This window comes from Haemaphysalis longicornis, unplaced genomic scaffold, assembly GCF_048455015.1.
Source record: "Haemaphysalis longicornis isolate Haplotype H1 unplaced genomic scaffold, Haemaphysalis longicornis Haplotype H1 scaffold_5, whole genome shotgun sequence".
In the NCBI taxonomy this organism is placed as follows: domain Eukaryota; kingdom Metazoa; phylum Arthropoda; class Arachnida; order Ixodida; family Ixodidae; genus Haemaphysalis; species Haemaphysalis longicornis.
In genome coordinates this window covers 101,439,122-101,463,899 of record NW_027526385.1, presented here as the reverse complement: position 1 = coordinate 101,463,899, position 24,778 = coordinate 101,439,122, and the positions used below count along the sequence as shown (strand labels likewise).

The window sequence follows — 24,778 nt, the reverse complement described above, 5'->3', positions numbered from 1 at the left end:
GTTAGGGTGAACAGCGCAGAGTTTTCCGTAAAATGCCTCGGCTATTTTTAGCACTTCATTGATATTGTTGATTATTTCACTATTCTCATCCCAGAGTGCATACATTCGATTTCTGCCAATAGCGAGTTTCCTTCCAGTCGCTTTCAAACTTCCTCCATGTTCCAACACTGCTTCAACTTTTGCAATGTTGAATGCACGGATGTCGGCAGTTTTACTTGTGTTACACACTTTTGCTACGCTTTGTTACACACTTTTGTTTTGTTGTTTGTGTTACACACTTTATCAATTTCGACAATTCGGCCAATTCTACTCTGTCCCTTGCACTGGAGGCGTAAAATTTTTTCGGTGCTTTTCAATGAGTTTCTTAGTTTTCTGTGATAACTTTAATTCACATTAGGGCTGCTTCTCTCCTGTGGCTAGAGCTGACCGAGTGACAACATTTGTGAAATGACTGCTGACAGTGTCCACGTCGCTGTCTTGATTGAACAACACGGAGAATTTGTTCTCAAGTAGCAATCCGAGTTCTTCCACTTTTCTTACCATGGAGGTGCGTTTACTTGTGCATGTGTACGCACAAATAAACGCATGCACGCAGGCACACACACACACACAACACACACACACGCCTTGCATGTAGACACAACAAATACACAGCACAGGTGCATGTTGAAGACTCGCACGTCTTTGATTTAGGCGGGCAGAAATCCCAAGGTGCTTACCAGTAGGGCGATCGGCCGAAATGCTGTTGCGGACGTAGGCCCACCCGTCCTGGCCGATGGCCCACACGCGGTGCCGCGCTCCGACGGTGATCGCCTCAAACTGCTGCTCTGCTGGAACGTGCAGCCATGCCTTGCCCTGGTTTGCAATGAGGACAGCGAGAGGGCCATGAGGCTGATGCGTCATCATCACCATCGTGATCATCATCAGCCTCTCATGCCCACTGCAGGGCAAAGGCCTCTCCCATAGATATCCAATTATCCCGGTCCTGTGCTAACTGCAACCAATTTATTCCCGCAAACTTCTTGATCTCATCTGCCCATCTGACTTTCTGCCGCCCCCTGCAGCACTTGCCTTCTCTAGGGACCCACTCTGTTAACCTTAATGACCAACGGTTATCTTTTGTTGGCATTGCATGCCCTGACCATGCCCATTTCCTCTTCTTAATTTTTAGTAATATGTCCTTCACACGCATTTGTTCCCTGACCCACTCCGCTCTCTTCTTGTCCCTTAATGTTACACCTATCATCTTCCGTTCCATTGCTCGCCGAGTTGTCCCGAATTTAAAGGAGCACTGACATGAAAATTTTATGTTACACTTTTATTGCTTTTATCGATGCTTAATGGTCTGGCGAACCTGAAACAGCACTTCAAATACTTCAGCGCGCGATAGTTAATTACATTGAACGGCCTGAAAATCGTTTGTTTCAGATTCCTGCGCTTTCATCCGGAACGGTGCATATGACAGACTCCCTGCCTGACCTCACCGCTTTGTGTGGACGTCACCGGCGCCCGCTTGAGAGGGTGTAGCGCCTGCTCGCCGCTCGTGGGGCCGCGCGCGTGAAGTGACGGCACGAGTTTTTACGAGCGCTGTCCCGTCACTTCTTTTTCCTCTCCTGGAGTGATGTCACGCTGATGTCCATTTGCTGAGTGCCGCTCCGCGCGCTCCTCCGCCGGCGCGATAAATGAGATCCAATTGAACTAAGTTCTACGCGTCGCAGGCCGCTCATATTTCACCCAGGGTATTCTGTTGAGTGAAGGAAGCAAACTGTGCAATAACATTAACGCCGAAAATTGGTGTCAGTGCTCCTTTAAGTTGAGCCCTCTTAGTGGGCCTCCAAGTTTCTGCCCCGTAGGTGAGTACCGGTAAGATGCAGCTGCCATACACTTTCTTCTTCCGGGACCATGGTAGGCTGCCATTCATTATCTGAGAATGCCTGCCGAATGCTGACATATACCCCCTCTTAACTATAGAGGGCCAACCATGCAGGGGTAATGCAAATTTGAGCCTCGGGCCGGCCTACCCAACCCAACCCGACCTAATCCAACCGACTGAGCGAAGCTTCAGCTGAAGTTCTCATTTATTTTACTCGTTGATTCATTGATCCATCTATTAATTATTCTATTGATTGGTTCAAACAATGGACACGTTTGAGGGTCAACTATGTAGGAGTGTTGCAAATTCGAGCCTTCAGCTTTGATTGATTGATTGATTAATTGATTGATTGATTGCGGGGTTTAACGTGCCGACTCTACACAGGCGATGAGGCGCGCCGTAGTGGAGGGCTCCAGATTAATTTTGACCACCTGGGAATCTTTGACGTGCACTGAAATCTCGAACACGCGGGCGTTTTCGCTTATCGCCTTCATGTCGAGCTTTCAGCTGAAGTTGTCACTGATAATAACCTGCGATATGTTCTCAGGCACAACCATCCATTATCATCATAAACTGCAAAGGTCAGCCTCAATAGCATCAGCATCAAATGATGATAGAGAGGCTGAAATTGTTGATCGATAACAGTGATTGATTGAACTTGTTTATATGACTAGCTGCTTTGTGAAGCTTTCATCAACAGCCCTCTTCTGTGGGAATATGATCGCCTGAGGGATGACTGCACAGAGGTGCTGAGAATTTCAGCGATGGGAAAAACCATTATTACAAGCGTTTAAAGGACGAAATTTTCTGTCTGAGTTAAATACAACTACAAAAATGCCTTCAGATATCCAACTGAATACCAAATATTTTTTTTCAGTATATTATACTTTTCAAAACATGAAACGGAATCTACAAGCATCACTCATACAGCAATACATGAGAATGGTAAAAACAAAAACAAAAATATGGAAAGTTTATTTCCCCTTCCACAGCTGTAATTTGGTGACATTCGCAAGACCCATTCTCATATGCTCAGTTCAGTTGCTGAAGCCAATTTAGGTGCTGCTACAAGCACAAATTTTTGCAACAACACACCTGAATTCGAAGATGACAAGTGTCAATTCTCTAATCAAACACAAATGAAAACACAAGATCCACTCCATTCACATTTGAAGCTTTCAATGTTCCCACACCCTTGGTTATTACCGGTTTAAGTTGGCAGTGGGCGGATACTGACGTGTCAAAATTTTTTTATTTCATTGGCTGTTCCACTAAATCCTCCTTCGAGGGTACATTCTACTGTATGTACGCAGTGAAAAAAGAAATATCTCATGTCCTGACACGTTGCTGTGAAAACCACCACATACCATTTCATCTAAGAGCTGGAAGCAAGTACCATATTTATGCAGGAAATATCGAAAGAGTAAGACATCCCATGCCGACAGGGTCAAGATGATTGCAGAAGGAATTGCCCAAGGGCTTGTTGGTACATTGTAAATCAAAGAAAAACGCCACAAAAACCGAGCCTAGTTTAATGTGACAGAGAGAAAAAAACATGAAACAAAGAAAAAACTGACAAACTGACATAGTGTCAAACGATAATATTGATAAGCCTACATAAGACAAGAATTTTGATAATATGTTATACCCTTTTTTTTTCTCCACTGTGTGGATACTTGCCGTCGGCATTACACCATGCTCAGTTGTTAATCAGCGCCTGCGTTGTGTCATTCCTTTACTTTGTCTCGTCCTCTGCGCTCTTTTCCTCAAAATTCGTGTTGCCAGGTCACCGGTTAATGTCACAAAGAAATCACGCCCACAACACCCATCCAACCTCGACTTTGACACCAGCAATATAGTGGACACCAATTTGACGAATCTGAATGCCGCACATCCAGTGACGCTGGAACCATATTTTCAGTGGGGAGCTGAAGCGAAAATTTCCTTTTAAATTTTTTAATGTACTTTATTTTTTAAGCTACTCAAATCTGAGTTCCGGTCAAGAGAAAAAAAACCCACTTTTTTATCTATTAACCATGTAAAAGAGCGTTTTTGACACGCAATGCTTCTTCTTTCTGACTAATTTAGTTCACAAACTGCTCCAACTGCTCCTACAAATTGTACATTTGTAGTTTAACGTGTATCAGTGACGAGTTTTATGTTTCCAAATGAGCAAGACTCAACAGAATTACGAACTAATCATAATTGCAGAGACCGGTGCAGACCATAGTGAGCGCTGCCTGCCGGTCTATTAGCAGGGCTGGCCGCCATTGTGCCTTCTGAGCGAAAAGACTAGTGCAGCTTCGTACAAGCTGAGCCTGCTTATTTATAATGTGTTTACAAGTCGGGACAAGAATCAAGTTGAGAATGCACTCGGCGAGCTACAGCATTGCATTTTTATCTACCCGTCGTTTCATGGTCGCCTACTCCAGGAAGTCTCTACGAACAATGCCGTCTAATTGGAAAAGTTCCCCTCCCACAGCGCAACACTTAAGAGGAGGATGCGATTTGGGCACCCTGCAATGCTGCATACCCACAGAAAAGACACACATCAGGCTCTTGCTCTCGCCAGTGATTGAAAAGATTACCAGAGGAAACGGTGACTCGCTCGCTCGTGGTCGACGGCACGTAGCAAACGATGGGCTACTTCAAGAAGCAAGCTGTACAAATGTACAATTTATTTACAGGAAGAATTTAAAACTTTATACTCATAGCCAAGGTTGCAGAAAACAGGTCGGACAAGGCCCGCATCGAACGGGGCTCCCCTCTCTTCGCAAAACACCAAACTCTTCGGTTCTACCGCCAAAACTCGGCCCACAAAAGGGACATCACAATTTGAAAGCGAGGATAGCCTATTGACTAGGTCACTGATTGGCCACAGTGACACACAAACTTAAGTGGTTGCAAAATAGTCACGTGACCTCCCAACTCACTTACTCTGATGCGAAAACTTGAAGGTGTTCCGCAAAACACCTACCACGCAAGGCCAGGTCCGCCTGCTAATAAAGATCACCACCACAAAGATAACATCAATAAAAATCGGCTCAAACACCTGCGTCACTCTTGATGCTGTTCTCAGGCGGCCTGTCTTAAAGTATTGTCCATACCCTGCACGCTAATGTAATGATTGTGCTCCCACTCAACACATCGCGCGCATTACATAGCGTGGCCACCTACCCATAGGTGTATCCCAGCCACTAGTCGCCAGGACCAGACATGGACCGAATCGGACCCCTTGAAAGCTTCGTTCCGCCGCGGAATTCCCATGGCAATAATTGTTGACATTACAAAGTCAACGTACCCCTTATGCCAGTTTACTAAAACGAACTAGAGGAAACCGTCCTCTAAACGCTAGCATCGCTTCCAACGACTTTGGGGTGACCAGCGCATTAGTATAGATCCGCCGCGGTGGCGCAGTGGCTAAGGCGTTGCGCTGCTGAGCACGAGGTCGCGGGTTCGATTCCTGGCCACGGCGCCCGCTTTTCTGATTTCTGATGGAGGCGAAAAGCAAGAACACCCATGTGTTCAAGATTGCGGTGCACGTTAAAGATCCCCAGGTGGTCAAAATTAATCCGGAGCCCTCCACTGCGGCGCGCCTCATCAACTGCGTTGCGTCGATGCATTAAATCCTACAATCAATCAAGCATTTGTATGGGTTCTCTCCGGGCCTGCTCGCTGATGAAGCACAAAAGTGTGGCGAATGAAAAAAAGCTGCCACGGAATTTGCTTGCACCATTCGTGCCTCCATCAGCCCGGCTGGCGTGAAAACAAATACAATACACGGAAAAACACTAAACGCAATGAGCGATATCTAGTTGCGGTGCGGATTTAATTAATTAGGCAATGAGCCTGAACTTAACACCCTCCACACGCGTTTTACGTCGCCCCACCCTGTTCCTCGTCCACTTCGAAGAGCTAACACGCCCTACGTGAACGTCAGTACTGCATAGAACACTCTTGTGGGTTTGACAAAGACATGGCACAGAGGGAGAGGTAAAACAGTGCAGAACTAAATTGATAAGTTCCATTGCATGCCACTGCGGTGTTTTTTGCTGTCCGCTATGTTCACCAAGGCTCAAGGACCCTGCATATCTAGCCACCAAACCAGACATGCTGGTGGGTGCAATCACCTAAAGCGGTTTTTACGCTGACGCACCCAAAACTCATCCACTTTTAAAAGCTGATTAGTCATTCATCGCAGGAATGTTTGTTTGTCTGTCTGCTGCCGTCACCCCTCCTGGAGGTAACACTGCGTGCTTAGTTGCCCCTTTCGGTGCGCGTGCACACAGGAACTACTGCTTAAGGTGGCAAAGCTCGCCAGTCTCCTTCTACGGGTACACTATGGTAGCACTCTTCACCAATCAATATCAGGTGGATCTCGTTTGCCGCTTCCACTTACAAATTAAAAGCCCTTGCTTCACCCGCCTAGCATGATGAGTCAGTCTCCTTTCCTGACTTGGAGCCGCGCGCTTGCTCTGTTGCGTACCACAGGAAGGACGACTCCACCTGGCAATTAACTGCCATGTCACAAAGCTTATTCACTACGAGAGTAATCCCGCACAAAATATATTCGGAGACTGCAGGTTTGGTAAACGGCTGCTGCGTTTCTCAACCATCGCGCCGGTGGCTGCCAAGCAGACAACCGTGAACGTGCCGGTTTGGCAATCCATGGCTGCTTTCATGTTTCGTGACTGTTGTCAACCTAAAACTGGCTGCCATCCTGTTGTGGAAGCAGCCAAATTTATGGGGACGGGAGATCGTAAGTTGCGCAAAAAAAAATGTCAATGGGGCTCGAACTAGGTGGGCCTGAGCCCGTAAGTAAAAATACTCGGGGAACTCTGGCCCCACCTGCCCTCCCGGTTCCGGCAACCCTGCATACATCGGGAACACAGAAAATCCAGAATGTGTAGCTGGCGTGTCGAACGAAAGCCAGTGCGAAGAACCATTCACCTGGGGGCAATCCGGCGTGACATCCTTGCGGTAGACAGCCTCGCCGTCGGATGCAACTGCCCACACCGCCACCCCGCCGTCGCCCACGTTGCCAGCTCGGGCGTCGAGAGCGAGGGAGACGTCGCGCAGAGGCATAGGCTCCACCTCAGCCCAGGGACCCGTCGTGGACAGCCGGCACAGCCTGCCCCCAACAGACGGCGTCACATCACCCGCGCCACAAAAACATAGCGGGAATGCAGTCTATATCCTGTCAGGTGTGAAAGGAGGTGTGAAACATTATTGGAATTGTCATGCAGTGAAGAACAACTATACAAGGTTCCTTTTAAGTGCAGAGCACTTTAGGGCCACGCCTTGTCGTCATAGCTCACTCGCTGAATGCAAGTAGAGCCGGCGTTCCGTCGTAGCCCCTGTCATCGTGGCATAACCCAGAGGTTTTGAAAGTCAAGTGGTTTATTGCAAAAGCCAAGCAGTTTATATAGTCATAAGCGTTCGGAACTCGTGCACCGCTGGCACTTGTCCTACATCTGCCCGCTGTTTAGCGCAAAGAAAACTACCGGTACATTTGAGGCAAAATACACGTAATTAACCGGCACCACCCACGTTCATTTAGTTAGGAACGCTCGCTGGGTTGGTTTTTACGATAGCTACCGAAAAAAAAGTGGCAATGCAACGCCGGCACGTGTGGGAGGAAAAGCAAGCACAAAAAGAACATAATTCCCACTGGCGCAGTTTCAGGCAGGGGGCTTGAATTGCATTGGGTGGTAGCAGTGAGCAACTAACGGCGCTATAGCTTATTATGGTGAATCACTGCTGTGCACTTCCGACAGCTTTCACATTAAGTGGAATGGCTTTATTTTTTTTTAAATTACATTAATTGCAGCGAACCGGTGCTCAGCTATAAAAGAAAATACGAGCAGCAAAGCAGCAATCAGCAAACTGACGTGTCCAGTTGAGCAACGGTGAATCGAAAGCAGCAGCATTTGCCATGCAAGCCATGCAAGCCCAATTCTTTTTGGAACCAATAAATTAAATTGAGAAGATCGCTACGACACATTGAAACCCTCTTCCTACTGCAGAAGTGTGCTAAGTGTGGCGCACGACGAAAAGAGCAAATGCGCGTTCAGCTCAAAAGGAATAAGACAGCCAGGTGTAGTAACAAAACATAATCAAGATGTCTTCAAAACAATATCATTACTAGTCACACCCGTATATACATCAAACGTTGAAGAAGGATGAAAAATGGGTACTTAAATTGAGTCACTGAATCGAGTCACTGACAGACAGACCAAAAGTTCTGTGTTTAATTAAGTAGCCCAAGATAGACTGTCGTCTTTAATACCAAGAAACAATATCGAGCACAAGTGATCGTGTGCCTCAAGAGGGGGGCGCTCGGCGTTGTGCAGCTCAACCTTCGAGAACACTCTGCCTAGCATTCGAGGCATGATCTCTCTCTGGTGTGCTCCTCTCCCCATTCACAGCATTCACGGCTGAAATCAGGAGCAGAGCCACCAAGTTTGCAAAGCTGGTTGCCGTGGGTTCAAGCGCGTGCTAACGTGGTCTGCTTTAGGAGAGATCGCCATAGCAACAACCCCCGCTTCTTTCCCAAAGGCAAGAAGTGGGGGTTGTTGCTATGGGCGATGAAGACAGACGAAGCACAGATGATTGAGCCCACAAAAGAGACCCCACTGTGAACATATGAAAAAGTGAACTGAGATGACATCGCAGACAAGTGCTGAACAGTTCTAAGCCGTAAAGCACAAGCATGGCATCGATCACAGCATGTGATAGGCTACAAAGTTTGGATTGAGTAAATGAATCCGTTTATTAACAAGTGGTTCCATTTGCACGTTGAGTATGGGACCACCTCTGGTCCCACGATGACAAATAATCATTCCCCAGTGATTCATTAACATGTCGTTAATTATTATCATGCATACGCACTAACAAAAGGTGTTCGTGGAGCAGATTGCTTCTTCAGGTGTTTACTGCACCTGGAGTGCAAGTGATTTGAGACCAGGTGAGCTTGGCATTAGGTAAATAAACTTGGCGCGGGGTAGTACATCGAGTTACAAATGCCGTTCACGAATCCATGCCATATGCCATTTAAGCAAAAATAACGGCAGGCTGCCCTCTCGCAAACTCCCCTCCGCCCTCCTGTACACGATCGGCAGACGCTTGCCTAAACCAGCGTCGCCGTCGGACGTAGTCAGTCATTCCCTTGGAGCCGTGGTAGGAGAAGGGGAAGTCGGCCGCATACTGCCATCCGTTGCTGTCCACACCACCCGGAGTGTGGTAGTCCACCGCCCAGTCCGTCACCTGCACACCACCACCCACAGTACCAAAGCATATTGAGAAAACGATGAATGCTTTAGACAAATACCAGAGCCTTTTTTTTTGAGAAAGCTGGTTCAAACGCGAAGCCTTCTCCCATGCAACCCAAGTCTAAAATCCACACTGCTTCCATCAGGTCGGAATGTCGCAATAAGATAGACTTGGACTTCATAACTTGAGGGACCCAGGTTCGATTCCCACCGTGGGAAGCATTTCTAACACTTCCAACAGCGGAGCTGTTTATGGGCTAGCAATGTCAATGCCCGTCACGCCAGGCGAAGGTACCTAGCTGGGCCGACAGATGGCGCCACCGCTTTGACGGCCAACCGGTGCGTATCTCGGCTCGTGGCACACGTCCACGCCCCTATAAATACACCATTAAACTACCACACCTCCGTGGGTGAGCTTCAACTAGATACATGCAGTGGCGAGTGGCGTTGTGAGCGACCCCCGCCCCTGCGGGATCATGGCCGCTAGCGAGCCAAAAATGCCAACTGATGATGATTGATAGTGGGGTTTAACGCGCCGACGCAACGCAGGCGATGAGGCGCGCCGTGTTGGAGGGCTCCGGATTAATTCAAACCACCTGGGGATCTTTATTGTGCGCCGAAATCTCGTACACGCTGGCGTTTTTGCTTTTCGCCAAAAACGCCAAATACCACTAACGTAGTCACATGACAGGTATCCCTTCCCTTATCACCGTTTTGTGAAACCCACTGTGTAAAGTTGCCTTTCCTACAGCGCGTTTTGCTCGGACGCACGACGTCATCAGTGGGGCATAGCAAGCTTCGCTTTAATAAAACGCTGGTATACTGACTGCACCAAAGCACCTTAAACACCCTTAAAATGGCATATGCTGAAACAGTCAACCAAGCACACAGGGTGGCATACTGAACACAACGCCACAAAACAAAGCACAACGTGGTATACGGCACCTCAATCGGCTCGAGGTGAAATAAAAGCCCTGTTTTTTTTTAAGCCCCCTCTCCACAAAATTTTTGTTATCAGACGTATCGGAAACAGGGCACGCAAACCACAACGAGACGGCGAACGCGCAGTGGCGCGAGGACTCATCAACCGCGCTGCGGAAACCGCCGCCATCGATCCAACGTGGTGGTGGGAGACCAAAGGCAACATGAACACATACAACGAGATAACGAAGTGGTATACAGACACGAGAGGAGAAGAACGATGCTTTGCGCTGCTGAGCACGAGGTCGCGGGTTCGATCCCCGGCCGCGGCGGCCGCTTTTCTGATGGAGGCGAAAAGCAAAAACGCCCGTGTGTACGAGATTTCGGCGCACGTTAAAGATCCCCAGGTGGTCAAAATTAATCCGGAGCCCTCCACTACGGCGCGCCTCATCGCCTGCGTTGCGTCGGCGCGTTAAACCCTACAATCAATCAATCAATCAAGAAGAACGATGCTACCGCCTCACCCGGGCCTAAGCACGGAGGAAGCAGTGCTATATCGGCAACTCCAGACGGGGACGCTACCCACCCCAGCCCTAATGAAGCACGTGTGCCCGGACGTGTACACGAGTGACCTATGCCGCACATGACAGAAGGAGAGAGAGCCACGACGGCTCACATCCTATGGGACTGCAGCAAAAATCCACACAAAGCAGCAACGAGGAAGACGATCCCACCGCGGCTAGAAGCAGCGAAGAGGAGCTACGACAGGGAGACCCCGACGCAGGCTGTCCAGCAGGTTTCGGCCACACTCGAAATGCAGCAACGCAGCGAAACCAAGGGAAGACTGCCACCCCAGACCAGGGGCAGGAGAGGTCGACCCGAGGAAGTAGCGGGGCCGCGGACGAAGTAGAGGCTACACCAACCGAGACGACGTCAAGGCCGCGTCGCGGCGAAGTACCCTAACAATACCAGGGCGACAAGCCGTCTGCAGGCCCCATCAATAAAGTTGTTGTACCGTACCGTATCAGACCCAACTACAGTAAAAGAAGGCGGGCGGGGGGATATTCTCAACCCTTTGGTCACAAACAACACCGTACCCAGTGCTCCCTTTTTCTGCGCTGCTTTTTATCTAACAACACACAAAGACGTCCGAGCTTCAATTTTAGTGAACGAAAATGCTAGCTCGCAGGAGTACGTTAGTTTATTTTGAACCGGTTTTATCAATGATACAGATCTCTTTTAGTACGCGTTACGTTCTAGCGCGAGGCGTAGGAAAACGGGTGTCCCGGTGTAGAACCGTGACCACACAAGACAACGACGACAGGAGACGCTGACAGCCCGAGCCCCTAAGGGGCTTTGCCCCTAAAAAGTTTGCTTTGCCGCAGCGCATGCGCCCACTGTTGGCTTCACCGCATTGCTCGAACACTGGACGTTCGCTTTCCCGCCGGACGCAGAGCTGCGCGAAAAGGACGCCAGATACGCACGGCACATCTGTACAAGCGACATTACCCGCCGCGGTGGCTCAGTGGCTAAGGTGTTGTGCTGCTGAGCACGAGGACGCGGGTTCGATTCCCGGCCGCGGCGGCCGCTTTTCTGATGGAGGCGAAAAGCAAAACGCCCGTGTGTACGAGATTTCGGCACACGTTAAAGATCCACAGGTGGTCAAAATTAATCCGGAGCCCTCCACTACGGCGCGCCTCATCGCCTGCGTTGCGCCGGCGTGTTAAACCCTACAATCAATCAATCAATCAAATCAATCACATTTTGCAGGCACGTTTCCTTTGTTTCGGTGCCCTTCACACCGCACGGACACAAATCACATCAACTGGTCGATGCGCATGTTTTGAACATTTAAATATGCAAACAAGAACTAGAGTGGTGGCCCAGAAGTGGTGAGTGTAGCAACACACTATCGGGTAAGAATCAAGAGCCCCCATTAGCCATAAAGCAAGTGACACTGTAGCTTAGCAAGCCTGCCACAAGTTGGCACGCGCAAATAAGGTCGTAAATTTCAAAAGCACTTCCACTGCACCATTAGCGAATAAGTTTTGGACGGCATTGTAAAGTAAATACCATTAATTTGCAGCACGGACGCGTACGGCAAATCCTCTTGAAGCGCGTCTTAGACCTGGTAGACCTCCTCTTCTTCATCAGCTGGTCCGGTGGACGCGTCTCCACGCGAGCATTGTGAATGGATGGCCTGACAGATTCGTCGTAATCGTTTCCGGCACAGCGGACCTGTGGCTCGCCGGTTGTTACACGATGACGACGACGAGGGCGGGAGCTCCTCATGTGGGTTAAGCCCACGCGCAATCCTGGACGACACCGGGCGGTCGTCGCGAGGCACGCGCTCACATGCGCTCGGAGTTTTCTGCCAACGCCGGACGGACTTGTGTCGGCCTAAACAGGTCTGCTGTTAGAAACTCTGGACTGTGTTTACATTCTGAGAAGGTAGGTTGTTGTCCATCTCATAGGACTACTATTTTTGCATCCTACCCCAGGAGCGAAAATTCGCCGTGGTTCGGAAGGCCACCGTGGTTCCGTGCTGCAACTTTCACGGCCCAAAAGAAGCCGTCCAAGGCAGAGATAGCACGAAGTACCAGACAATTTGCCTGTGCGGACGGCCCCCTGCAAGACAACCCGAATACTGCTGGTACGGGCATGCGCGACAATCCATCTCAAAGTCACTGCACACCCGCCAACTCCTGGTTATAGCTAGCGCCGACGTCTAGTGGCTAGCTTTGAACACTACTGCCGCAATCTTCTCGATCAACTGCTACAACGAACTTGCTGTCAGGCCTCCGTAACCTTTTCGGTTTCTAACGCTTGCGTCCTGCATCCGAGCCTCGGCATTTTTAGCTTTTTTTATTTCAACTTTTTTTTACTGCGAAGCGGAGACACAGAAAAGTCTTTAATGATACTGGTAAGGTTATACTGGCCAAGGCGCCTAGCTTTCTACAGCAGATGTAAGAAAAAAAAAGAAATCGATGAGGTGATGATGATGATGATGATGCGACGCGGTACAGTCAAAGCCGCTTATGACGAACTCAAAGGTGCCGCGATAAGTGGCTGTTATATCAGTAGTCCGTTGTATATGGACTCGCCCTTTATAACGCGCGCAAATTAACGAACATGTCGAACAACCCCTTTGGTGACAATTAAGCCTCGCGCTCCATGAAGCGACGCCTGCTGCTTGCTTACGAACGAACTAAACTATGTTTGCGTCGAACCTGTCGCTACCGGCACAATGCCCGTAAAGAAATTCTTTCGGACGTCTTCAAATTCTCCAATCGCCGTAATGGCTTCGATAGCTATCAGCACAGTCCGTCAAAGCATTGAAGGCCTCCGCTATCAGTCACGCCAGGCTGGGCGTAGCGGGAGCTGCGTCACTTCGGCCGGAGAAGAGCGAAGTTCGAAAGTTTGAACGTCATCGCGATTCGTTATGAGCAACTGTACAAACGAAGTGTCGGCGAACCGCGATCTCTAGATGGCAGCTAAGTAACCACCATCGCTTTTTGCAGCGCGCGGTGCCACGCTCGCGTCGACTCGGGCGGCGTGGAGATCGACACCTGTGATCGCAACGCTTGGGCGGCAGCTGATATGGAGCGCGGATCTTAAAGGCTATGCCTTCACTGGTGGACCATCAATCAGGCTTCTCTGGCTGACCGCCAGGCTTTATTACTATCCCTCCTGTTTTTAAAACACGAAAGTGCTTTATTGCCGGATACACGAAGATTTTGCTGACGTCATATCCGTCACGGAGGTGACGCCAGTACAGCGAAGCATGATGATGATGACGATGATTGCTGTTGGTTTCCCCTTTGTCGCGGGGTGATGACGTGTCATCTTACGAATTAATATACCTGCGTTTTCCACTTTTGGTTCAATACTAGTGCTGCTTAGGGCAGGCACAAAAAAACTTATCAGGCACAAAATATTTTTTTTCTTTCCTGTTACAGGTGGTAACTGTTCGAGTCAATATTCCCCTCTCTGCTTTTCGTCCACCAGCATTCTAATCTTCTATTCGTCACCTCGACAGCCTTGAAGTTAACTTCAAGCGGCCTGTAAAGGGTGCACCCCTGCACACAGGGTCTTCTTGCGGGGAAGCAACCTTTAGCACTAAAGAGTACGTTATAGTTTGGGTTGTTCGTTTTCGGGTTTTATATTTTAACACGAAAGTGTTTCATGCCGCGATACCCCAAAATTTCACTGACGTCATATCCTTCACGGAAATGACGCTAGTACGCCTTTGCCGAAGCGACCGGCCAGCAGGACGTCGCTCGCCAAGCACACCCACAAGACAGCCGCCGACCCGCAAATCATGCTCAGCTGCAGATTTCGCTGCACATTTCACTTTCGTGTTTTACCGATTCCTGTGATAGAGGAATCAACCACAGTCTTTTAAATGCACAGCATTTCTTTAAGTCACATGTAGCGTGCGCCGTCCGTCCGCAACAGCTCAGCGCGCAGGTGCGCCCTCTCCCCCACTCCTCCTCTCCCGCATCACGCTACTCTCCCCGCTCTCAACAACAGGTCCGCACCCCTCCCCCTACACTATATAAAAAAAAATAAGTTATCGGCGCCTGGTTTCGATCCCACGACCCTGTGGGCGGAACGCGAGGTACATGGTGCTCTCCCCACTGCGCCACAAAAGCGACACAGAATCAAAGGGTACGAACGCGCCTTATATCCTTGACTCATTCAAACTACGTCAAGAAGCTGCTGATACACGGCAGCAGTTGCATCGATCTCGCCTTCACCAGTTGCTGCAACGCACGACCACTGCTTAAAGACCCAACAGTACACTTTAGCGACCACGAAGCCGTCGTTCTCAGCGTCCAATACAACGACAACAGCAACAAATAAATAAATGACGACTTACAACAACCTACTCCTTGCCTTCACTTCTTGCGTCACAAAAAAAAAAAGAAAAATTGGGCCCATCTCTCCACGAGGGGGGACTCGAGTCGCAAAATCACGAAAGTAATAATTAATATATGAAAGAAATAATAATAATTAATAGTAATAAGCAATAATAGTTAACACATTCACTACCACTCCACCACCACCCCCCAAACACTAACGTTAACGCAATACACCCACCCACGCGACGCATTTACTCGAGTCCCCCCTCGTGGGGAGATGGGCCCAATTTTTGTTCTTCACTACCCTTCTGCCTCTGCAAAAAATTACACCATCTTCCTGTTGGGGAACCCTGAGTACTATGCGAAGCAGCCATGGTGTCTATTCAAGTGCCCATTAGTTTTCAGTTTGTCGTTTCCGTTAGGTTTAGGTACGTAGCTACCGTTATATACACCGTTTGGTTTCCATGGTAACTACCAAACTTTTCACTCACCGGAACTACGAAATGGGAAATTGCGTTGACCCCATGGCTGCTTCACATACTGCTCAGGGTACCCCTACGGGAAGATGGTGTAATTTTATTGGAAGGGAGGGGCGGTGTTAGAGTGGAGAGGCAATAGAGAGAGAGAGAGAGAGAGAGAGACGTTGTACGCGGTATGAGTTTGTCTTTATTTAGGCATTATCATCATCATGTTCAACGTAGGTGACGTCCAGCTGTGGTTGGCGTTTCGCTTTGATTATGACCGCCTTATGGTCTGTGAAATGTAAATAAAGCCAAGGGCTGTTGTAGTGAATGAACCCTGAAGTTGCTGAAGATGAGGTCGATGCACGTTTCCCGGATGGTTGTGGGCTGCTTGTAATCACGGCCCGCCGAGACTCGCCGACACACGCCGCCGCCGACGACAATGAAACGTCGAAGGCGCGTGAAGCGTGCTCGTATCGTGCCGGCGCAGGAAGACACCGGCAACACTGTCGCTCCAGGAGCCCTTAAAAGGGAAGCGTGCTCGTCTCGTGCCGGCCCAGGATGACACCGGCAACAATGTCGCTCCAGGAGCCCTTAAAGGGTAAGACACCACCGGGCGGGCGTTCGGCAAGCCGAGCATGCGCAGTGGGGTGTGGACGACGCACGGCGGAGGGAGGGACATAGCCCCGACCATTAGATGCTTCGCATCTAAAATGCCTGGAAAGCGAGTGACCTCGGTCGCGGCGTCCGAAATCTGCGGGCGGTGCTCGCCCATTTCGGATATCTTCGTAATGATTAAAGTGAAGCGGCGAACGCACCAGCACGCCGCCTTTAAGGACTATTTTGATTTTTTTTTACTTCTTATGCGCCATATTTTTACCGTGACCGTGTCAGAAGTGTTCGTTGTAAAAGTAGGACGTGTTCAAAAACGTTCGGTATATCTGGACGCAGTTTAAATGGGTAGCATAGAAAAGTCGTATGTGCCCCGAACTATGGTCGTTATAACCGATAGATCGTTATATCTGGGATCGTTATAAGTGGGTTCGACTGTATACCTCTAACCAGCCAAGGAATTTTTGTGTCCGCGTCAGCAGAAAACTCCCAGGCTACTACTACTGGCTATCTGCTGGCACCGCCAGGGATCTAACCTGATTGTATAAAACTCTGTGAACCTGGGCCCGCATAGGGAAACGGAGCGAGAGGCCGTCGTCTTGCCAACTAAGCTACGCCTACACGTAGAGACGGGGAGACAGACGGCGGTTTGGATTCAGCGTCTGGGGAGGGGGAGGGCGCTTTTTGAAGGCGACAAAAGAACCATGAGTGAAGGGGAGGTAATGAGAAAGGTGACACCACAGCCGCGCGTTCCGCCCTCCTCCACATCCTTCGAAAGACGCTCCTCTCCGTTTTCTTTCTGCCGACGCTGCTGGGTTGGGCCTCCGCCCACGCGAATCCCAGGTAACGGCTGGCAGATTCTCTGGTTTCACTCTGTGTAGAGTCAGGTGCGTCAATTGGAGTGACGTCGCATGGGTGATCGTTGTGGGTGTCGTTTCCAGCCTCGCAGTCCAACCACCTTCACAGCGTGGATTGAAGCCAATTTTTTTGCTGAATAAATTTTCCATTACGTCGTTTCTACGCATTTTTTTCGTAAATGAAGGTGGTTTAGTACCTTTTAGGCCTGTTAAGGTGCGCATAGGCGCCTATCACAACGTTTAAGTAAAGTTCTGCCCAACAACACACCGGATGTTCACCGCCTGCAGTGACTTAGAAACGCAACGTCCCCACATAGCGTATACACGTTCCCACGGCGATGCACTGCGTTCGTCCCAAGAGAAAGAAAAAGAAGACAACAGGCGCAGAAACGTCACGTGGTCCACGTTCTCGACATCGCTCGCGCCTCTACCGCCGCATCGCCTGCTTCGGAACCACCGCGGCTGCTGCCCACTCGCGAACATCAACCCGACCCGTTCAGGGTGCACCGCCACTGGCGAAGGCGAAGAGTCAAGACGACGCTGAAAACCACCAGCCGCAACTTCGCCTGCAGCACATCTGTCGCCCCCACACGGACGCCAACCCGCCCGAAACCCTCCTGACAAAGTGACACGAGCCCTCTTGCCACTCCTTGAGCTAGCCGATAAGTAACACCTCAGCCACGCACGCCACGGTAAGCGAGCACGAGTTCGGCAAAGGCTCAATAGTTGAAGCTTAGCAGTCATCCCATCCCGACAAGACAGGTCGACAATGGCGGACGCCTCCGTCGGAGAAGAGGAGACCTCGGGAGACGAGACCGAGCTGGAGTTCGACACCGCCGACTTTGCCGAGCTGTGCATGTGGTGCTTCGGGTTCGTCTGCCTCGTGGCGATCGCCGCGGCGGCGCTCTGGTACCTCGTCTTCTACGCTCCCGCCGACCGGACCGGCCGCAGACAACCCATAAACTACACCCGCCTGCTCGAGGAGTCCATCAATCGGTCCATCTCGCCATGCGACAACTTCTACCGCTTCGTCTGCAGCGGCTGGGCGCAGAGCGGCCACGGCCGGGACCACCTGAGCATCGCCGACGCGGTGGGCTTCGAGGCGATGCTCGACGCCATGGCTGCGCTCGAAGAGGCGGCCAAGACTATTCCAGCAAGGTCATCGTCGCTTAGGACTTCGGTGGAGTCCGGCGAGAGGCGCCGCGTCCGCATGTCACGACGCACGGACGGCCGTCGGCCAGAAGACCCTCTCTTGCGGGACATGAGCCGTTCGGGGTCACCCTGGCAGACCACGGCTACGGAGTCGGCCGTGCTTAAGGCGGCATCCTTATTCGAGTTCTGCAAGGAGGTCGTCGCAGAAAAGCGGTCCGCTTTGGGGGAGCTCACCGAATTCATAAAGAACTACACCGGGTTTCCCAAAGTGAGGCCACAGGCGGCCGCCAGCGTGATCGGCACGATGATCGAGCTATCGTTAACCTGGAGGATCCACACAATGTTTGTCGTGGACGTCTTCGCCGACCTGGACGAAGACGCGCGGCCTACAATCGCCATAGGCCCGAATGTCGAGCTGCACGGCTGGCTTCTGCAGGCACAACTACTACAGGCCTCGGGCAAGCTGGAAGACTTCTTCCTCAGCCAACTCCAGGCGCTCGAGGGCTTCCGGTCTTCCCAGGCAGACGAGCTGTTGATCGCCATCACCCAGGCCGACTCGCTTATTGCACTCCCTCTGGTCGCGACGGAAAGCTCGCCCCCAGACGCTATGACGTACGACCAGCTGCCGACGTTCGTTCCGTGCGTCAAAGGCCAGGAATGGGTCGACGCCGTCAATAAGCAGACGGAGCCGTACTTCCGGGTCGAGGTCAATCACCATGTGAGGATCGACAACGCCACTATGCAGCTGGTGGGCCGAATCCTGAACGACTCAGCGAGGCCACTGTCAGCGCCCGTGTTCCTCGGCTGGACTATGCTCCGCCAGCTGGCTCCGCGAGCACACCACAGGGCGGCCACTTTTCTGTACAAGGACAAGGCGTCGTACGACACCGCCTGCTTCGCCCGAGTCGCAAAAGCTATGCCACTGGCAGCCAGCTATCCCTATCTCAGCAAGATGCCCACCAAGGGCACACGGGCGACCGCCAAGACGCTTACCGACGACGTGACGCGAGAGTTCACCGCCTTCCTGGCCAACGTGCCGTGGATGGACAACGTGACGAGCGCCGCGGCCGTCGTGAAGATCGGCCTCATGGGTCAGGTCTTCGTGAAACCCGGCTTCCTCGCGGACGAGCGGGCGCTCGACGAACACTACGCGAACTTCTCAGCGCGTGGCCACAGCTACCTCGCCGCATCGCTGGACGCCGACAGGTCCTCGGCGCGACTCGCCATGTCCACGCTGTCCTCGAAGAGCGACGTCGCCGTGGCGCGGGTAAGCCACATCAGTTTTTCGCCCCTCTCGGTCAACGCGTTCTACGATTACGCGCTGAACGCCATGTTCCTCCCGGCTGCCCTCATGAGGATACCGTACGTGGACGAGAAGGCGTCGATGGCCTTCAACTACGCCGGCCTGGGGGCAGTCGTGGGCCATGAAACGATGCACGCGTTCGACTCTCAGGGCAGGATCAGGGACGGCCTGGGCAAGCGCCAAGACTGGTGGTCTCCCGAGGCCCTCGAGAGGTACGTGGAGAAGCTAGAGTGCCTCCGGCGAGCCTACGGATTCAACGCGACGGAAACGGTCGCCGACTTCGCCTCGCTGCCGGCCGTCCTGGGAGCCTACAGGCTTCGTTCGTCCCTCCGTGAACGCGAAACGCTACGGCGGCCGACGTTCCTGGAGTTCTCGGGGGAGCAACTCTTCTACCTGAACTACTGCTTCAAGTTCTGCTCCCGGGAACAGTCGGCGGAAGCGGCCGCACCGTACCCAACGGACGAAGAGCGCTGCAACGTCCCGCTGAAGAACCTGAAGGAGTTCGCCGATGCGTTCCAGTGCAATAAGGGCGGGGAGCCCATGAACGTTGCGGACAAGTGCTCCTTCTGGGACTTGGCCCTGGAGCAGATCCGAGTGGACTCGGCGGACGACTCCCCGCTACATTAGTGCGCACAGCTAATTCACTGAATAAACCATGGCAGAAGGCAATGACAAAGAGTTGACCGTAACCGTACGTTTTCACAGCGGAGCTGTTTAGTCCGGCCGTAAGTTGTCCAACGCGAACAGAAAACCTCGAATTGTGAAGAAGAAAAAACACTCCCCCGTGAAAATGGAAAGTGAATTTCTAGCGAGGAATCATGATCTCCACCTTCATTTCTGGCTAGATTTATAGATTCTAGCTTGAATTGACGGCTTCTAACTAGAAAAATTATCAGTCTAGCTAGAGACGATTATTTCTGGATGGCAGGTTTTTTTTATTCCAGCTGGACTGACAAATTCTGGTTCGAAGTAATAGCTGCCAGCCGGAACAAAATCCCAATCCAGCTAGAAATAAACTATAAACTGAATTTCTAGCCATACATTCTGCCTATTTCTAGCTACAAGAAATTTCTGGTTCAATAATCCAGCTAAAGCTATTATCTCCAGCGGGGATCACATTAACACGCAAGACTTGAATGCAGCGAGGCTCTACGCACACTTTACGACCAACAAGAAGGTTTAAAGTTCACGATTGCAGCCGATTTCTTGCTGCTTCGCTGCCGCAACGACCATGACTCCATCATGGTTGCTATAAATGTTAGCTGCTTTTATTTTTTAAATGTGGAGCATCTCATGCTCGGGGCTGTGTCCCTCCCTCCCTTGTCGTTGTTGTCCGACGTCCGCACACCCACTGCGCATGCCTGGCCAGGAACCGCTGATGATGATTGTGGTAGGATGCCCCTAGAGATTGGCCAACCAAAGAATCAATCGCGAGATAGCTTCGCGTTCAACCACCGTCGTCATCTTCCCGTAGGGGAACCCTGAGTAGTATGCGAGGCATTCCTCCTCTCCTCTCCGGGATTGCGCAACGAATGGCAACACCTGCGGCTCCACGCGCGATAATGCGAAGCAGCTTAGGGTTAGAGACGCGACGGCACCCGCTGCATACTGCGCTAGGGGCGCCACTGTAGCTCCGCGGTATAAATGACGCGCGCGCGCTCCGCCCCCCTCATTCTCCTCCCGCAACGCCGCGGTAGAACTGAAAACTAATGGGAACTTGAGTCGACCCCATGGCTGCTTCGCATACTACTCAGGGTTCCCCTACGGGAAGATGGTGCCATTTTTTTGAAAGTGATAACCATTGGACATCAATGCGCTACGACGTGTCTTCTTGTTCCGAGCAAGTGTTGCCACGCTTATGGCGAACGCTGGAGTTGTTTTTTTTTTTTTTTTTGGCCAATCTCCCTAAGTGGGCATGCTTGACTTGACAAACGTGCACCGGGGACGCTGGGCCGTCGCCGCGAGGCACGCACACACGAGCGCTCGGCATGTTCTTGGTTTTTTTTTTAACGGCTGTGCAATAGCCGCAATCTTGGCCAACCTACCCAAGTGGGCATGCCTGGCTTGACGAACATGCGCAGGGGACGCTTGGCGGTCGTCGTGAGGATGTCGTGAGGCACGCACACACGAGTGCTAGGCATTTTCGTGTTTTTTTAACTGCCGGGCGGTCGCTGCGAGGCCCGCGCTCGGCAATTTTTTAGTATTTTTAACTGCGGACACGAAAAATTGCGAACTGCTAGGCAGCTTTGCTGTTAAAGGAGCCATGAAGAGAAAATACAACCATTTAATTTGAAAGAACTAGGATTCAGTATCTCACTCAGCTCCATCACAGCCACAAAAGATGTTTTTTAAAGAAAAAAAAAAGCAAGAAGTATTTAAAAACTTTCAAATTTTGCGCCACAGTGACGTGTTATGAGCAAGAATGACGTCATACGGACCAACAATAAAACAATTTTCAGTGCGTTAACTGCACGTTAGCATTCAAGTGGTGCGGTCAAATGGAACTAGAGGCCCCATTACAGACGTCCAGTCATGTCTCGTCGCGACAGGTCAGTTAGGCGGCCGCCAATCGCACAAACAAGGTACCGTGACGTCACAGAAAAGTTGCGGGAAATTGGCTAGGGGGTCAGGACTGCTTCACACATTTTCTTTAATATCTCCGTTATTTGTTCGAAGATTGCGATGATATTGGTGTCATTGTGATCGGGACTAAGCCGTCTTTCTAATAAACCCAACTTGTATTTTGTCTTCATGGCTCCTTTAAAGAAGCCATGCAATACAAGAATAAAAAAGATGAACTAGCTGATCCAATGCCAGCAGCACAAAGACCGGAGGGGGTGAATGCAAATAAACGTCACGCCGGGGTAGTCTACATTTGATGTTGGTTGATGTGACCTCAACCTGGCGGAATTAAGGAAACCATGAATCCCAAGTATACGAGCTGAATGGGCATCGTCTCCAAGCAGGTGACAGGACCTTCCTGGGCTCTTTCTAGCCGCTGGTATGTACGGAACCTTGCTCGCGCCACGAGAGACGGAGTAGGACAGAGGGCCACTGGAGGGCCATCTAATGGTGATAGTGATGATGCGCTCAATGTTTTCGGAACGTGCTCACAAAGGGGAAATTGGCCAGGGCTAATTCACTGATAGGATTTTAAAGTACGACTTTCAAGTTCGAAGGACTTTAAAATACTAATTTGCCGTACGTGACATCAAAATATGATTAAGTGATGATCCGTCTAGGAACAGAATACCGCGCGCCGTTCTTCGAGCACTTCCATGAGAGAGAGAGAGAGAGTAAACTTTGTTTGAAAATAGGGAGAAGGGAATGTGGAAAGAGTTATGGGTGAAGTCCTATTTCCAGGACTCCAGTAGCAAAGGCTCCCAGCTTGGCTCTCTAGCAGCTCACGCTGTGTCGAAAGGTCCGAGCTGGACAGGGCTAAATCCCAGGACTCTCTAGAGGTTTGGTAGGTGTTCTGTTGCCAAATTATAGGGCAGTTCCAGACTGTGTGGAATAAGTCTGCTCGTAATTTGCATTCGTGGCATTCTTCGTTGTAGCTCTCTGGGAACATGCGAGCCAGTCTGGATTTGTGTGGGAAAACGTCCTCGCCTCTACCAGCCCCATCATCATCACCACGAAGGAAGAAGAAGCAGAGCAGATCGCGAGCGCCACGCACGGGACGAGCGCCGAACATCGGACCGCTTTCGACGACGTCCCGACTGTCGTAAAGGGACGTTTCAAGGGCACGACATGCTCCTCAAAGTGTGCCTTCTGCTCTGCGTTGGCGGTGAGTGATGGCGGCCAATAGAGCGAAGCTGTCTACCCCCTAGCCCCTATATGCAACCCCGGCATGCGTTCGCGGAGGAGTACCCTAGCTGGAATATGTCCGCGAACAAAACGCGCCCGCGAGGAGAAAAAAAGAGACCCCCACCCCTGCTCAGATCAGCCACGGCCGCTGGATGAGAGATAGAAAAAACATTTATTGAAAGAGCTCCCCCTTATGGGGCGGTGGCGGCTGCCCACAGGGCCGCAGCGACCTGGAGGCCTCGGGAGGTGACGAGCACCTGGTCCGAAACCTCGGAGCTCCGCATGGCCTGCTCCCAGGCCTGGGGGATGGAGAGGGGTGGGTAGGGGCTCTTGGGGCACTGGCAGAGGGAATGGAAGTGCGTGTCCAGTGCACCACAGTGCGGGCAGCGAGTTGAGGGAAACAGGTGGGGGTGGGAGTGCTGTAGGATCGTGCGGTGAGGGAACGCGTGCGCTTGGATGATGCGCCACATGCGGGCATACTCTGGTGTTAGGGAGCTGTGTGTGTGAAGGGGGGGGGGGGGGGGCGCACGCAATTTCATCCAGCGGCCGTGCATCAGCCGAGGCGCAGGAGTGGGTGGGAAGAGGTTGGCGTCGGCGCTAAGAAGCGCAAAGGATCACGGGTACGTCGTCTGCTCCCGCCACTTCGGGTTCGAGAGCTCCCCTAGCCTCCCGTACGCCGGCGGCTTTCACGCTGGTGTGTGCGTGTTTAAATCCGACTGCAACACAATATTTGGGCCAACAAGTGCAATTGGGTGTCCTGATGAGATATAGCATTGGAGCAATCAACGGGTCAAGCCTCCAGTTGGTCGGATTCAAGGTTCCTTTGGAACCAACTGCAGACTCGCCATTGGATGTCCTATAGCGGTATGTGATTGGTCCAGTTCAAGGTCATTTCTAACGGACTGCCGATTGGTCCAATTGAAGGTCCATTTCGAACCAATTTTCTCTGGGGTATGTCAGTGTCCCATTGGTCCGATTCAAGGTCCAATATCGGAACCAACTGATTCTCAATCGGTTCAATTGCAAGTACAATCTTAACCTATCGATTCTCACCTAATGTCAATGGTCTATGGGAGCCAGGGCATCATTTTTTGCCCCTACTACATCCGCCCGCCTGAATGAGTGCCAGCACAAAACATTCGCTACTCCCGTCTTCCGCCGTGCCCCTTACGCAGTGGTACTCGCCAAGCGGCGCCCGCCGGTGGCGATTCCGCAGTCGTCGCGCGATGGCTTCGCCTACGTCGAGCCGCACGGGGAAGACGACATCAGGGGCGACATCAGGGCCGCGCAGAGGGCGCGGTTCCTGCGCTACATGCGGTTCCGGCGCCAGCAGCAGCAGCAGGAGCAGCAGCCCCCCGCGCGCATGCGGCAGCAGCCGGGAATCGTGCAGGACGCACCGCGCCAGGCAGCGGGGGCCCCCGCACGCCCCAGTCCGGGCAGGGGAACGGACTACGACCAGGTCGACGACGAGGGACAGTACGCGGACGACGAAGGGGCCGAGCCGGAGGACAGCGACACGCTCTACCCCGACGACGACGACGACAAACCGGGGGTATGGACCGCGGCAATGGCTGCTGACTGAAGCACGCTAGCTAAACCTGACGCAGCAAGAACGCGGACCCCAAGAGATGTAGCAAAAATCCCGCGTTTTATGTC

At 51.5% G+C, this 24,778-nt stretch overlaps 2 protein-coding genes across 3 annotated transcripts in view; one reads left to right on the top strand and one right to left on the bottom strand.

Moving 5' to 3' along the window:
• Positions 1 to 24,778, bottom strand: part of Pex23 (tectonin beta-propeller repeat-containing peroxin 23) — a 106,187-nt gene that overhangs the window by 12,936 nt on the left and 68,473 nt on the right. Inside the window, exons 18-20 of one of the 2 annotated variants that reach the window (XM_077671035.1) lie at positions 9,003 to 9,139; positions 6,824 to 7,004; positions 720 to 855 (exon numbers count right to left, since the gene is read on the bottom strand). In XM_077671035.1, coding sequence (XP_077527161.1) covers positions 720 to 855; positions 6,824 to 7,004; positions 9,003 to 9,139 — 454 coding nt within the window. Of the gene's footprint in view, positions 1 to 719; positions 856 to 6,823; positions 7,005 to 8,902; positions 9,140 to 24,778 lie in introns of those variants that run through there. The other variant, XM_077671034.1, reaches the window with a different exon arrangement.
• On the top strand, positions 17,579 to 20,042 carry LOC144138952 (neprilysin-1-like). Its single transcript, XM_077671463.1, has one exon. It carries the CDS (start codon positions 17,630 to 17,632, stop codon positions 19,940 to 19,942), a length of 2,313 nt encoding a protein of 770 aa, XP_077527589.1. The 5' UTR covers positions 17,579 to 17,629; the 3' UTR covers positions 19,943 to 20,042.